Raw genomic sequence first — 16608 nt, forward strand, 5'->3', positions numbered from 1 at the left:
GGTCAATGTTATCCTGATGCCTTAGGTCTAACCTGTTTATTTTGAAAAATTACCACAAAGGCAGTAGGCCAGGCTTATTTATTGTGAAAAACATATGGCGAAGCCAATAGGGGGCATACCAGTGGAATGCTATCACCTTATGTTACAGGCTGTGAATAAGTATTTGATTACTTGTAATCTCACAGATTACCATAGTAGGCAAGGCGTTTTGTGTTGGTCACCCACTCTGACAAACACCAGAAGTAGAATTTCATTGAAGATTCTTGATAGGCCCTATTGAGAGGGATTGCAATGTATATTGTTTTGTCAACTGTAATTTAGTACATGTTTTTAGTTTTATAAATGTATGCCTGGTAGTTGCCAGTATATGGGCATGTCAGTAGGTTGTTGTATATACTATCAATCCATTGGCAAGAGGCTTCATCAGTTCACTGGGAAAAGCAATGCCAGATTCCTTAGATGTATTCTTTTTATAATGAAAAGCCACGAAAAAGCAAGTAGGCCTTACTTAATTATTGTGAAAAGCATTGAATTAAATGCAATAGGCTTTTAAAGGTGTATTCTTATTACATTATGCTGACCTTATAGACAGGAATTGTTACATGGAATCACACAGATTACTATAATAGGCTAGGATTTTGATGACCCTCCTGAACAAACCATGGAAATAGACGAATTGCACTCTGTTAATCACTATTGAGCTCTATTAGTAGGTATTTTATATATTTTGCCAACTGTATTTTGTACATATTTGTAATTCTATTATGGTATACCTGATTGTTGCTTTGTGGATAGGCTTATGACTCAACTCAGTAAGTCTGAGTTGGTTATGGTGACAGGTCAGCTATTGTTTTTAGTGAAATGTTATGATAAAGGCCACAGACCTCACATCTTGATTGTAAAAAACATAGGGTAAAATCAATAGCCATTTAGAGGTAGATTGACATTTCTCTGTAATAAAGCCTACAAGTAGATATTTTGTTACATGAAATGTCACAGATTACTTTTGTATGGAATACCTTTGGTGTTGGTTACTACCTCTGACAGATTTTGGAGGGAGAATATTTGCACTGTCATAATTCTTGATGGAAACTTTTTTTAGCTGTCTGCCAGGATACTATAATAAAGATATAATTAAATAATAGATGCATTTATATATGTAAACAAATATATATCCATATAGAAACATAGATGGTCTTTGGGTAAGCTCTATTGCGCCATTGGTCTGCGTGTGTACCATTTATACTTTGCTTTAATCCATGACAGGCAACTGCATAGGTTAATAGTTCAATCTGCATGAATGAATGAATGAATGAGGGGAATCTTGTATCGCGCAGACTTAGCCCAGTGGGCGTCAAGGCGCCTAGATTAAATACAGCAACTTAAGACCTTACCTAGTGATATTTAATCATGAGTAAGCCTTCTTAAAGAGAAAAGTTTTTAGGGCTTTCTTAAAAGAGTCGATGGCAGGGAGAGTTTTAATCTCCATGGGGAGGGAGTTCCACAATTGAGGAGCGACGTCATCAGTGATTGCCTCTCTTGCCAAGTGAATGACAGTATTTTCAGATCACATGTGTACATCCACTTGAAAATGAGTGCACTTCAGTGTAAAAGCAGATTGCCCAGTCCTTTAGTTTAGAGTGTTTCATCTTTTACAGTTCCCTTTTTTTCTTTGCTTCTCTTTTATTCTACTGTTTCCTAAAAGGATACTGCAGCTTTCTAGGCAGTGCTGATGGTTTGGTTGTGTGCTGTCTATTATATCTGCAGTGCACCACATCACCACTTGCTCTAAACCACTAGACCATTGGGTAATGGGTTTGTCCATAGTGTATCAATGTTTTACCATTCAAAGATTACCAACTAGTTGTTTCTAATTGTGGCAACCACGCTTCAGACTTGTAACACAATGATCGACTATTTACTGTACCTTTACAGGACAGACACTTACTGCTATGTTTTGTTTTGTTATTATAAGCATATGTCCTCCTTGTATAGTTGGCAGCATGTTTTCCTTTTTCTACTTGTATTCTTTTATCTTCCATATGTTGTTGATTTTGTGTTCTTTATTGTGGTTGTGTTAGAGTGAATGCAAGAATGAGTCAGTGAATTGATGAATGGGTGCATGAGTGATAGTGTGTGTATGAAGATCTGTTGATGCCTAAACCCATCAATGACACAAAAGTCACTTAAATTCATAAGCCTGTCCTATTGGCATTGCCAAGGCTTATTAACAATTGCTTCTGCCACTATACCTGACCTTAGATCACTGGAAACAACCAAGTTTTTAGCGCTTTCCTAAAAAGAAGCCTATTCGACAGTAATCTCATGGTGATGGGCAGCTGGTTCCACAGTTTGACTGCACAGTGTGATAGGCTCCCACCTCCCCATCTGAGTCTATGAATTTTGGAGATACAGATGAAACCCACGTCTGAAGGATCTGAGGTTTCTGGTGGGGATGTACCAGGAGAAAAATGTGTGGAAATCAGCTGTCCCTCCGCCATATAATGCCTTATGGACCAAGCATAAGGCTTTAAACTCTGTCCTTTGCTGAATCGGGACCCAATGTAATTAACTGATGGCAGCTGAAGTAGAGTGGCTCCTAGGAATATTTAGCAATAAACGAGCAGCAGCATTTTGTATTGATTGTAGTTTTGCCCTCTGCCTTTTATCAATGTCTATGAAAAGTACATTGCAATAATCTTACTGCGAGAGGATGAGGGCCACTTCCACTGATTTCCTCAATTCCTTGGGGATGAAAGGAAAGATCTTCCTCAGAAGCCTCAGTACACTGTTGATCTGGGCCGCAAAATTAAGCTGGTCATCAAAAATGACCCCCAGGTTCTTGGCTTTGTTGGACGGAATGGGACAGATTGCACAGGTGGGTACTGTATGCGTTTTTCCTGGTTGTGAATTAGTTTGCTACACCAGTTCTTGTAGTTGGAGCAAGTGTGGGAGGAGCTAGTGCAGAGCCAATGCATTTTTCATTAATTGTGCCTGATTGACAAGGTCTACACAGTGCGCCGAGGAGCGGCAGAGGAGAAACCTACACTGGACCCATCTAGTAACATCAGAAGATCAACATATTTACCCCAGAGGGGCGGGGAAGCGATCACCAGGCGTGCACTAGAAACAAGTTGCTAGGATAAAATGCCTTTTTGGAGGTGGACCCCCAGGGACAAGTGAGCGACCCACAGACATGCATTGGTTTCAGGCACACTTTCACATTCACATCTACCTGGTCCCTTTCTTCAGCCAAAAGGCTTCTTTCTGCCAGCCATTATCTTTGATTCAGTCCTGGTAGAACCAGTGCTCTACCCTCCTGCATTGTGCTCCTCCCGGAAACACTCCCAAGACACCTATTGCCTTCATTGCTATTCGATGTTCCTTAATCTTGCTGGCCCTGTGCCCAGTCCTCATTAGTACTCGATGCTGTCCTGTGGACTGAAACCACTGCTGCTCACATGACGGAGGGAGGAGGCATGGAAGGACCAGGCACACAGAGGCCCATGCGCACGCGGGAGGCTCCCAGGGCAGCATATTATAGCCACAGGTTTCCAAACTCCATTTCTGCCTGGCCTAGTTTACGGCAGGCTCCCAACCCAACTGTGAAAGAGGGCGAGCGAGAGAACCTCTGTAATCATGGAAGTAGTTGTTCACTTTCATCCTGTATACTGAAGCAGATTTATGTAGAAATGTGGCAGATGTTCTGTGGCAAGAGGAAACCCTGGGCAGGGGCCAGGCCAGAGCAGAAAATATGCTTTTATAATGTGTACAGCTTTAAATATTTATGCGTGTTTACATTTGTTATATGTCTGTGGTGTGTCGGGGTCACATCTAGCTGTTACAGAGTGCATCTGAATGTTTCAGACTGAAGTGACAGGCTGTTTTTAGACGTGCAAGCTGATGGAAAGCAGGCCCCTGTCGCCTGTTTGCAATCCATTAGTGAATACACAATGTGCTAAGGTGTCTCCTGCAGGCCAGTCAATGACATTTAAAGTGATGAATGTGCGCGTGCCTGCTTTTCATGAGTGAAATACTGATGCAGTGGCAGTGCTCTGACAAACGTCTTAAAGCCGGATTGTACATTTATTCCTGAAACGGGCGGCTGGTTCTGACAGCTAACTGACTTGTCTACTTACAATTATTTAGGAAGAAGAGGAGAAACGGCGAGCAGAGCTTAATCAGAAAAAAGAGAAATCCAAGCTGACGTTTGAGGAGTGGCTGGAGAACGCCAAGAGTAAACCCCGCCCAGTTTTAAATAGCTACGGATACGCAAACGGAAAGCTTACAGGTTAGTACTGACAGCGTGGGTACGATTTTTTTACTCGTGTGTCTGGTGGGTTATGCACGCAGCACGCACACTGCGTCGACTGTATGCGCGCGTTTATTGTTGGTATCAAATGGTGGCTTGAATATTGAAAGGGTTTGCTGTGATGCACTAAATAACCCCGCACCCGCGAAAGTCCCAGCTGATCACCGTGGTTTAAAGAGGTAAAAGTTCGGTTACGATGCACGACTAAAATAAATGAACGTCTGTCTGTCTGCACGCGTTTTTCCAGGCCCATACGTGCCTACTATTATTGTATGCTACAATATGGTGCCATAAGAAAGACATGTGTGCAGCTGAGCTAGGACGGTCGTGCGAAATATAGGACAAACACTCATTGTACCATTTATATGCTTGTCAAGTGTAGAATTGCCTTATTACAAAAACTTGCAAAAAACACAGTTGATGGACAGAATGTAGAACAATGTCATACATTCACCCCAGTACAAGGATCTGGGCCTAAATCCATCGTTTTTTTTGCACTCCACACCACCCTGGGTTAAACACTGGCTATATGCAAATCAGCCTTGACCCTGTGCCTCATGGGAACAGTCCAGTCCGAACTACCAAGCCATGTCTTTCCCAGAACGGAATCAAGCATCCAAGGACCGGTTTCTGGCTATCAGCCTTCATCAGCCTGGATAGCTTGACTCCAGTGGTGTGGAGAGCCTGGGACTCACGTCTGAGTATACCCGCACTCGGGGTGAAAATTGCAAACAACACAGTTGATGGACAGAATGTAGAACAATGTCATACATTCACCCCAGTACAAGGATCTGGGCCTAAATCCATCTTTTTTGCACCCCACACTACCCTGGGTTAAACACTGGCTATATGAAAATCAGCTCTGACCCTGTGCCTCATAGGAACAGTCCAGTCCGAACTACCAAGCCATGTCTTTCCCAGACCGGAATCAAGCATCCAAGGACTGGTTTCTGGCTATCAGCCTTCATCAGCCTGGATAGCTTGACTCCAGTGGTGTGGAGAGCCTGGGACTCACGTCTGAGTATACCCAGCACACTTGGGGTTAAAATTGCAAAAAACAGTTGATGGACAGAATGTAGAACAATGTCATACATTCACCGCAGGACAAGGATCTGGGCCTAAATCCATCGGTTTTTTGCACTCCACACCATCCTGGGTTAAACACTCGCTATATGCAAATCAGCTCTGACCCTGTGCCTCATGGGAACAGTCCAGTCCGAACTACCAAGCCATGTCTTTCCCAGACCGGAATCAAGCATCCAAGGACTGGTTTCTGGCTATCAGCCTTCATCAGCCTGGATAGCTTGGCTCCAGTGGTGTGGAGAGCCTGGGACTCACGTCTGAGTATACCCAGCACACTCGGAGTGAAAATTGCAAAAAACACAGTTGATGGACAGAATGTAGAACAATGTCATACATTCACCCCAGTACAAGGATCTTGGCCTAAATCCATTGTTTTTTGCACTCCACACCACCCTGGGTTAAACACTGGCTATATGCCAGAAACCGGTCCTCGGAAGCTTGTTTCCGGTCCAGGGAAGGCATGGCTTGGCAGTTCGGGCTGGACTGTTCCCATGAGGCACAGTGTCAGACTGATTTGCATATAGCCATGTCTGAACTGGGGTGGCAGAGTGGGCTAAATAACGGTGATGGATTAAACCCAGATCTTTTGACTGGGTGTGAGTGTTTGATTGGTTCAGATGCTCCGTCCATTACCACCCCCTTTTGTACCGCTTTTGGCCGCCATAAGTGTGGCAGGGTATGCTCAGATGTGAGTCCCTTGCTCACTTTGCCACTGGATTCAAGCAAGCCGGGCTGAAGACGGCTGGAATGCCAGAAACCGGTCCTCGGAAGCTTGTTTCCGGTCCACGGAAGACATGGCTTGGCAGTTCGAGCTGGACTGTTCCCATGAGGCACAGGGTCAGACTGATTTGTATATAGCCATGTCTGAACTGGGGTGGCAGAGTGGGCTCAAGAACGGTGATGGATTAAACCCAGATCTTTTGACTGGGTGTGAGTATTTGATTGATTCAGATGCTCCGTCCATTACCACCCCCTTTTGTACCGCTTTTGGCCGCCATAAGTGTGGCAGGGTATGCTCAGACGTGAGTCCCTTGCTCACTTTGCCACTGGATTCAAGCAAGCCGGGCTGAAGACGGCTGGAATGCCAGAAACCGGTCCTCGGAAGCTTGTTTCCGGTCCAGGGAAGGCATGGCTTGGCAATTCGGGCTGGACTGTTCCCATGAGGCACAGGGTCAGACTGATTTGCATATAGCCATGTCTGAACTGAGGTGGCAGAGTGGGCTAAATAGCGGTGATGGATTAAACCCAGATCTTTTGACTGGGTGTAGGTGTTTGATTGGTTCGGATGCTCCGTCCATTACCACCCCCTTTTGTACGTTATTACAGAAACTGTCAACCGGTACCAGACTTCGGTACCCGTGTTTCGCAGTAAAGTGCAATTGGAACCCTCCTTGTTCCGTGCTCCGGGAGTAGACAGCTGCGGGTAGAACTACGCTCGGGCCCCCCAATACACAACAACTTGGCACCTTCACTGCTTACTCAACCTTAAAGCCACGCACTGACCTTGCGTTGTCTCTAGTGGGCCTTCCTAGACCCCGCCCCGCCCTCCTTAATAAGTAAGCTAGCCAACTGTTCCTTTATGGAAAGTAAGGCCCGATGGCCTCGCGGCTTCCCTTTCTGTATTGTGCTCTCAGATTGCTGTCTTAGTTCTGTTTAGCGGGAAAGCTTAGTAAATAATTGCCATCATTTTTTAAGGCAATTATTGTCTGCCAACATTTACTTCAGATTTACGGGTGGGCAGTTCTGTCCCAGCAAGTCTCTGGCCAAGTTCCCTCTTGGCCATCAGAGCGACTTTCATTTTACTAATGAATTCGGCACTTCATGTATGCACTTCAGAAAGTTGTGTACTAATGTAAGCAGCCTAAATATAATTTGCTACCAGTAATGCCTAAAACTGTTAATTTAGCCCTGCATAAGTGGTTCGACTTGCTAAACTATCATTGTTTTTCTTGCTCTAATTGTTTTGTTCTTGCTAAACTTTTCTGTTGGCTACTACTAACCTCAGGTGCCAATATTTAAAACAGCATTGCTGCCCCATGCGGTACCGTATTGACTTTGTTCTGTCCCAGAAGTGACAAAAAAGAGGCGTATATAAGCACCACTTCTGTTTGCCAACATCTGTTCCTTCCCTTCTGCGCTTCATATGTGGACCTGGAGCTTACAGTAGTGGCGGCTGGCAGGGAATGGGGGTGGTGAAGCAGGGGTGGGCAAAAACACCCCACAGTTTCACCGGCCGCCGTCTCTCCTCAGCTTTGGCCCCGTCTCATGGCCGCCTTCTCCTCCGCTTCGGTCCCCAAAGCACAAAGGTTACCTTAAGCAAATCACAGTGCTGCAGTGCATCGTTGGAATTGACCTGAGCGCTGTGGTTCCCCTCCAAGCTGTGTTTTACAGCCTGGAGAGGAACATGCAGAGTGCGCATGACTGTTTGGCTGTCCCAAGACGGCCGGCCAAACCATCATGTTCACTTAGAGTATGCCCACCACTCCTCCCCCTGTGACCCCAGTCTCACCCTAACATAGCCCGTAGGGAAAAATAAAATGATAATAAGAAGGTTATTATAATTTTCTTTGTCTGCTCTGAGAGCAGTGGGGCGACACTGGTATACACCCACTTTTTCCTCGTTGGTTGACTAATTTTATTCTGTACGATTTGTCATAACCAGTGTGCAAGGTAACACATCCCCTTAAAAAATTAAAGGTTTAAGCCTTCTCTGGACAGTTGCAAGCAAATGTCTGTGACAGACCTACTTTAGGTATGTGTCTGGTGTTTAGGGCACATCTCCAAGTCATGTGAAGAGTATGCCCTCATGAATCTAAAAGCGATCCGGGATTGTGAAGTGAAGCTACACATCACCGAACAGCATAAGAAGTCGCACAATTCCTGCTCCCCTTAAAGTTCAGGGTGAAGACCTGCTCTCGTTCTTAGGCCATTCTTGCGACAGATCCTTGTTGCAGTCTAACTCTGCCAATAGAACACAATAAAAGCGTAAGCACCAGAAGGCTAAGCCGGAATTCACCCCAGTCCTGCAACTCTCTACCAGAGAAGTCATAGAGACGTCAGGGTGTCTTTTGGTTTCACTCCCAGTCCCCCACCAATGCATCTTGAGTTTCCTTGGCCAGATTAAGGCTTTGAAAGGTCATGTTGCGTATTTAGGGCATTCTTCTAACTCCCTGTGGTGTGCCTTTGAGTCCTAAGGATCCATGGAGGCCTTGAGTCTGGTTATAACCACCTTGTATACCCTCTGTCTGTGCCTCCTGAATCAGTTGCGGTTTCCACATTGACTTAGGTGCTGACTTCCTTTCTTGCATCAGAATCCACACCTGTCCCTTCTGGCGCTAGAGAAGGATTCTGTACTTACAATCGTAACCAACTCTATATTAAACTCATTTCTGCCTCACCAGAGGAAGTGTCCAGCATCCACCGCTTCTCACCCGGTCCTGAATAGTCTGATTTAGATGCCCACACCACGGAACTGCCATCCAGCATTCTAACAACTTTTCACTTCTGACTCCGACCAAAGTCTACTTGCCTTCGTATATAATGACTGAGTTGATGGAGATGACTTACCCCTACACTATGATGAGGACAACCTTTTTATGGATGTCCAGGAGGCCAGTGGGTTGGAAACAACTCATACTGTTTCTCTTAGCAAAAACACCCATCGCCAGCAGCAACTTCAACTCGTGCATGTCCGAAGCACATCATCTGATCTAGAGCTGCCCCAGTGCGCCCCCCCCCCCACAACCAACCCCCCTTAGTTCCTTATTTATTTAGTGTGTTTTGATATCGCGCACAGCTACCCCAACGGGGTGTCCCGGCGCTCCTTTGTGACTATGTTCAGCCTAAAGAGGTGAATTAGGCGGAGGTCGATCAACAGAACAGATAAGTTTTGAGAGCTCTTCGGAAAGGTTGCTCATCCTTGATCAACCGAATGGCGTTAGGAAGTTTATTCCAGAGGGCCGCAGTCGGCACCGGAAAAGTTTTCCCACCTGAGCGGGATTTCCTGAATCTAGGGACTGTAAGGAGGTTTTTAGATGAAGAGCGTAAGGTCCTGATGTTAGTATAGGGGATCAGGCAGGTGGACAAATAGGCAGAGCCTTTGCCTTGCATGGCCTGATGAGCCAGTACCAAAGCTTTGAATTCTGCCCTTTTGTGCAATGGTAACCAGTGGAGATTGCGACGATGGGGAGCAATATGCTCACGAAGAGGGATGCCTGCAACTAGACGCACCGCCGCATTCTGGACCGTCTGAAGGCGATGACAGAGCCCAACAGACAGTCCAGTGTAGAGGCCATTGGCGTAGTCTAGATGCGAGGTGATCAACGCCTGCACAATGGTCTTCCTGGTATTACTGGGTAGAAAGTGGATGAACTTTTTTATCATTCTGATCTTGGCTAGGCAAGCAGCAGAAACTGTATGGACTTGCTGATAAAAAGTGAGGTTGGAGTCCCATTTAACTCCGAGGTTCTTCACGGAATCTTTAGGGAGGGGGGGCACTTAAATCAAGGGGCCACCAGATGTTAGGGTCAAGAGGAGCAGGCTGACGGAAAAAGAGAACCTCCGTTTTACCTGCATTCAGCCTTAGAAAGTTATTGTCCATCCAATGGGCAATTGTACGGAGGCAGTTTTTTAAGGGGTCAAAAGTAGAAGGGTAGATGTTATCAAATGAAAACAGAAGCTGGATATCATCAGCATAAGAAGTGACCTTAATGCCAGTTAGGGAGATTGTAGAAAATAAATACAAACTTGGTGAACATTATCTGCGCCATCTTGCCCCTTTCCAGGCCCATTCATGCGCGTAAGCGGCAGCCATTTTGAATGCCATGGCCTCCCTGCCCCTTGCTGATAGCCAGCGCGTCTCTCTCTCTCTTAACCTCGCAAGCATTCCCCCGCACGCTGACAACCCCCCCGCTCTCTCATGCCTTGGGTCATAAACCCCTCTTCAGCGCAGCTTCACCACGGAATCCCATCCTGTTCCCAGCGCGACACCTCCCTTCATTCCTTTCATGGCCTCAAACCCTTTTGATGCAAACCCCCTTTTCCTGTGTCCCCGTTTGTCTTCCTCGTTCCCAGGCTGCCACCTGACCCTGCGGATACTGTTTATTACCCCGTACAGTAGGAAGCTTCCCCTCCCCATCAAAAGACCCCCGAACCGATCAAAGCCCCCACCCCATGAGATCCGATCAACCCCATGCATTCCGTGAATCGGCGGAATGCCCTGCTGTGCGACAACCATCACCTGTTGTGACCGGGGTGGGGAATCCAACTGTAAATGTATGTGGGAACGGGTCTGAAGGGGAGATTCCGAAGATGTTCTTTCAAGTATTAAAATATTACGAGAATGTGTTATGTGCAATAAAGGTTGTAAACTCTAGTATAAGAGGCCCGGCCTCAAAGATGTGGTTAGAGCACCTCGTGACGATACTTGCTGTCTGAATTGATGTGTTCTCCTCCGGAGAGAATAAAATCCTCGTTTCCCGACTTCCAGTCTCCAGCGCCTGCTTCTTCATTGATTAATATTGGTGGGTCATAGAGGCGATACCGCCGGGCAACATAAAAGGGTCTTTGGTTACCGGTTGTCTTTGGAACCCTTTTTAACAATTGGCGTCCCAAACGTGGGGCCCATCAGCGACTCGTGGATCCAGTGGGAGAGGTCCTGACGACAGAGTGAACGACTGCAACGATCGGAAGGTACCCTGTCCGATAGACCCTTGTCTGACAGCCGATCATCCGAACTTCACTGGTTCCGAACAGACCTCTCTCGAGTGATCTGCGGTCCTGACTGGGAACCATCAGGAGTGCCACGAGAAGTACGAAGAGAAGAGGACGATCGGGCGCTGGATTCGGAAGACGAGAAACTGTCCATGCGGTCCGGGTAAGGTCGTGTAAACACGACGAAATTGCGATAGTGATAGATAATTGGAAGTAATTGATAATTGTTGTGAAAATACTAGTATTACTCTTTGTTAATTTATTGGAGATTCGCTGTCTGCAAACGGAGAAACAACAGGCTCTCCCTTTATAAACAGCGAAGGATAGGTACGCACCCGTCGGACCTATTTTCCCCCTCCCCATTGAACAATTGCCCCCCCCCCCATTGATTAATTGTTATAGATCGTTTTCTGGAGATTCTCTGTCTACAAACAGGGAAGATTAGGTCCCCTCTTTGCAGATAGTGAAAGGGTAGGTGACGCGAACCTTTGCGAGCCTACTTATTCTCCCCATTGACCATATTGATTTTTTATTTTCGCCCTAAACATTGATTAACTGTTATAGATTGTTTTCTGGAGATTCTCTGTCTGAAAACAGGGAAGATTAGGTCCCCTCTTTGCAGATAGTGAAAGGGTAGGTGACGCGAACCTTTGCGGGCCTACTTATTCTCCCCATTGACCATATTGATTTTTTATTTTTGACCTAACGTTGATTGATTGCTCAGAATTGGTTCATGAGGTATTCACTACGTGCAAACAACGTAGAATAGAAATATTCTGTCTAGTCTTTGCGCGCAGTGATAAGATAGGTAGTGCTGACTATTATCCCATTGTGATCCGTCATGCCTGTCTTCTCCCCACTGGTCAGTAGCCTGTTTTACCCGGACCGCTTATTAGAGATGAACCATCCGGCTCCGCTGGAAGGCACCCCTAATAAGGACATGTTCATGAAGCATGGATTAATTGCTATAGCCTATAGTGAGCTGTGGCATAAATATACGAAAAGGGATCGAGAAAGACAGTGGCCACTGAGAGGATCCTTTGATCTCGATAAAATAGAAACAGTAGAAATAGCCCTTCGTAGGAATGAAACAACACCTATCATGCTCGATAGTCTCGGCATGTGGCGCAAAGAAGCCGCACGACGAAGGGAAGGCGACGAATTCGGAGAAGGTGAAGGGACACGACGGACAACCCCCCAAACGTCTAGTAGGCAAAGGGAAGGGCCAGCGATGGCACAGTCCCGAGGAGTAGTCATGAAAAGCGAATGGTGTAAAGGGATGTGCCGACAAGCCAACCCCGGAACACAACGACCTGAAGGTAATCCCCCGACATTACGCACAGGACGGACAGATTTAAAACAAAACCAATGTGCTTTCTGTAAAAATCTTGGACACTGGAAAGCCCAATGCCCGACTCTGCAAAGCATAGGTAAGAATGAAGGGGTGACAGAAAGGACGGACCGACAGAAAGGAAAAAGACGTGAGATAAAAACCAATCAGACTAGTGCAGACAGAACAGACAGGACCACCCCGTTCGATTATGCTCGGTGGCACAGATTTCGTCAGACCAATTTTAACGACATGTTAGAGTTCTGGGACTGATTGCTCTCTGTTGCTCCCCCACTCTGAAAAACAAACATAACTGCAGGTCAGTGTAAACAACCCCCCGTTAGAGAAAAGATTCAAGAAAGCCAAGCGTCTATTATATAACTTAGGATTTAATTACGGTAAAACACACAACCAACAGTAAATAGAATAACTAGTAGAACTCTCTAAAAAAAGCAAACTTGACTAATAGGAAAAATACAAAACATGTTATGCTCACTCCGGAAGTCCTCGAAACGTAATGGCCCTTTCGATGGTCCCGCCCATCCGAAACACATAGCACGTGTGGGGCGGGGCCTGCCAGCAACCATGGGCCAAAAAGAGATCGCTGGCGAGAAGGTACTGGAGACTCCACACAGCGGGCAATGAAATGGTCTTCCCATATTGCCCTTCCAGGGATGGCGTCCCCCGGGCCGCGAGTAGGGAGGGGGCGGATGAAAATGACCCCCTCCCTCATATCTCCTGGTCCGGCCATCACGAATTCCTCCATCGAACGGATGCAGGGTGGGCAGGGAGGAAGAGGCGACGCGGACGAGCCTCTTCCACCTCCACAGGTAGGAGGCTTCCCTGCCCTGGCCCGACGCCGATGTCCTCCAGCCGGGCGACGGCCATATACCTACGCTGCACAGGAAATATAATGTCCGGCTGGTATATTTCCGTAACACAGGACATATAATGCCCGACTCGTATATTTTCTCAGTACAGGATATACAAAGACCCGGCTGGTATACCTGCATGGTACAGGACACACAATGTCCGATGGGCATACTTCCGGAGTACCGGATGTACAGTGGTCCCCCAAGAGTCGGAATCAGGGGTGTAGGGTGGTCATCATGTGCGCCCCTGATTCCAAGAGACGGCGTAGGATGCACCGGGAGAGGAAGACGGCACGGTGAGCCTCCCTCACCTCCCCAGATGAAGGCTCCACTGCTGCACCCTGGCGCCCCGAACCAAAATGTCCTGCTCCAACCGCATGATGCTCTGTTTTTCGCCATCACAAGAAGTTTTCCTCCGCTCCTGATGGATACGGCAAAGGTTGCTGCAGGGCCTCAAAATGGCGTCTGGGCCCTTGAAAGGCGGGTCTAGGCCGCTGGAGTAACTTTGTCCGAAATTGCAACTCGGGCGCTTGTCCACCTGGGCGCAAGCCCCCACCATCGACAAACATCCCCTCGACTTTGAAGATTCTACCAAAGTCCCAAGAGCCCTCGGCCCCTTCAGGCTTCCGGTGAGGAACAGTTGCATTGATCTCAAATGAAATAACCACGGCACAGCAACAAGATGGCGGTGCCCTCGTGTCTGCATCAGCTTCCGTCTGAACCACCCAGGAACATTATGGGCTAACGAACTCGAGCAAGTTCCGGCTGAACATCAACATGACCCGGTAAGAGAGACTTTACCCCCTCCCTCTCTTGATTGACGGTCCGCACCACCAGCCCCTCTGTTAGCACAGTTTTCTTTTGAACTGCCGAAAGGGACTCTGGTCCAACCGCCAATTGTCGGGGATATTTTGCCCCTGATGCTACTTCCGGACTAAACCGGCCTCGTCCAAAATGGCGCTGGTATCAATGGAACTTACGGGTGCCTCGTGGTGTCCCTTAGCTAATGAAACTTGATGTACTAAGATATATATGTATATATATATGAACCATTGCGCACTCGATGTTAAAGGGAGGAGGGTTCACTTGGCAAACATTTAAGAAGAGGTTCTGTAAAAATGTTGATTTCAATGAACAATTTATTTTTTGATATTTGTTGTAACTGATACATAACGTCGCTCATAATGCACGCCCGCGGTTTGCATTTAGGAAATGTGATTACGATGAGCTTGACTGTGTTTCCATCTATGAACTGAAATGCCCCTGATTCCTTCGTCACGCAATGAAATGTTTTTGGTTACTTACAAATAATTAATTAGACCTTTTTACATGTTCTTGTACTACAAAATAACCCCCTACTGTATGTGTTTCCATCGACGACATGTCAGGCCAAAATATGAATTGCGCTCTCACCTTTTACGTACTGAATAACTCTACAAATAAAAGTCTTAGAAGCTATGGATAGGCTCCGCGTACTTTTGTAAATACGGGTATCGGTGGGAGGGTTTTTCTGTGCGCAACTGTTCTGCTCTCTTTTTAAGGTTATCCGAGAAATGGTTGTTCGGCCCTGGGTTGATGGTCAAAACGAAGGTATGATACGCTGCTTACGAAGAAGGACCTCGACTTCAGAGAATGGGTAAAGTAAAATGGTGTGATTGATAAATTGTTATAAGGATATGGTGGTCGAAGGTACTAAGGTACAGGGTTGAACGAAGAACTGGTATGCCTTAAGAACATCACAGCTTTGGGAATGATTTAGGGACCCCGATGACCGGATACATCTACGAAACCGGGTACCTCGCGCTAGGCACCTCTGATTCCTCTTTTTAGCGTTTTTCACTACACACGATCCTTAACGCCATCCTCGAACCTCCCCATGAACCACCTATCACATTGCCTGCCCCCATGACTTTAAGAAACCAGAACCCTAAGGGATTATACCCCGAAGAGACAAGTACGATTATGTGGTAAGTAAAGGATTTTCGTGCCCTTACATTTGATGTGTTCGAATGTTGTCCCCCTACCTCCCCTTTTTCTCCCCCTTTTTCCTCTGCAGGTTACATTAGAATCCCGATTAGAGTATCATAAGGGATCTGGAACCACGTCACGCCCGATGCATGAAGACGGACTAGCACTACAAAATGGCACAACAAGGACGCTCTCACGACCTTTTTACCAAATCTAACGCTTTTCTGTCCCAAAACCGCATGCTTCCCACCTCCTAACACAGACCCGAAACGTCTAACGTTGGGTAACGCACTGAATAGCCCAAACAATACACGGTCATTCTCTATGTCACACGTGTACTGTTCGGCCTATTGTCTCTCTCTCTCTCTCTCTCTCTCTCTCTCTCTCTCTCTCTCCCACTCACTCTTCCACCCCTCCACACTTTCCCTCTTCCTAGCAACTGGCACCTAATTGGCGAACCTGGTGCACCTCCTGATTGGCCCCAAATACCACAAGTATTTGCACAAATTTGTCCTAAATAAAATTGTATCGATACCACGTTACTACCTCTCCTTTTCTACTAAAATATGGATGAAATTTAAATTGGCCGATAGGAAAGGGACAGGTAAGACGACTAAGGTTCCCTAAATTTGACCCACTCTCAGGGAACTATTTGTCAGTGGCTCCTATGATAAAAAAATGTGTCTGTGGTGATGCGACCATCCCCATTGAAAATTGTCTCCGTACCCCAAGCTGTAAGAAATGATCGAGACACCCCCATCTACCCAAAATGCCCCCAGTTTGGTATCCATCAGATCCCTCCTTCCCCGAGGATAAGTTTAATAATTATTGCAAACCACCCCTCCCGAGTTTTTGTAGCAACCAGGTTGCGAGGATTTATATAGAAAGTTAGAAGGATGTGTGCAAAGTTGAAAATTAGATTGAAAAACGAAAGAACTTGTTGCAGTAGGCATGGTTGAAAATAAGATGTTTTTATGTAATGCAGACTCGTTTAGCCTATGTTCATCCCTCAGAAGGATGCTTATCAGACTATGGTGAATAGCACATTGCACTTTTGTAAAATACAAGGCCCTGAAGACTAGCCTAGCCTTGCAAGACTCGTACTAGGGAAATGGGTCTCTGCCAGAAGAACTGACATCTACTATAATAGACATATGACAAATGAACGTAATAATCATCAAAGCATCAAAGAATCAGCCAACAAAAGGAAGTTGTAAGGAATCCAGCAAACCCATCATCAATTGTTTATACGTTAGCCGCAAGAATCTCCAATGTAGCGAGTGCTTACCCCAGTTGCTTGGTGTTGGGAGAGAAATAGACTTATGTAATTA

The 16608-nt window shown here is 46.3% G+C and overlaps 1 protein-coding gene across 2 annotated transcripts in view; it reads left to right on the forward strand.

Annotated features, from left to right (window-relative positions):
- The window catches only part of CCDC34 (coiled-coil domain containing 34), a 324463-nt gene that overhangs the window by 294655 nt on the left and 13200 nt on the right, over positions 1-16608 (forward strand). For both annotated transcript variants that reach the window (XM_086959480.1, XM_086959481.1), the window contains exon 6: positions 4150-4291. In XM_086959480.1, coding sequence (XP_086815606.1) covers positions 4150-4291 — 142 coding nt within the window. The remainder of the gene's footprint in view (positions 1-4149; positions 4292-16608) is intronic.

Source organism: Lissotriton vulgaris, chromosome 2_2 (assembly GCF_964263255.1).
Source record: "Lissotriton vulgaris chromosome 2_2, aLisVul1.2, whole genome shotgun sequence".
In the NCBI taxonomy this organism is placed as follows: Eukaryota; Metazoa; Chordata; class Amphibia; order Caudata; family Salamandridae; genus Lissotriton; species Lissotriton vulgaris.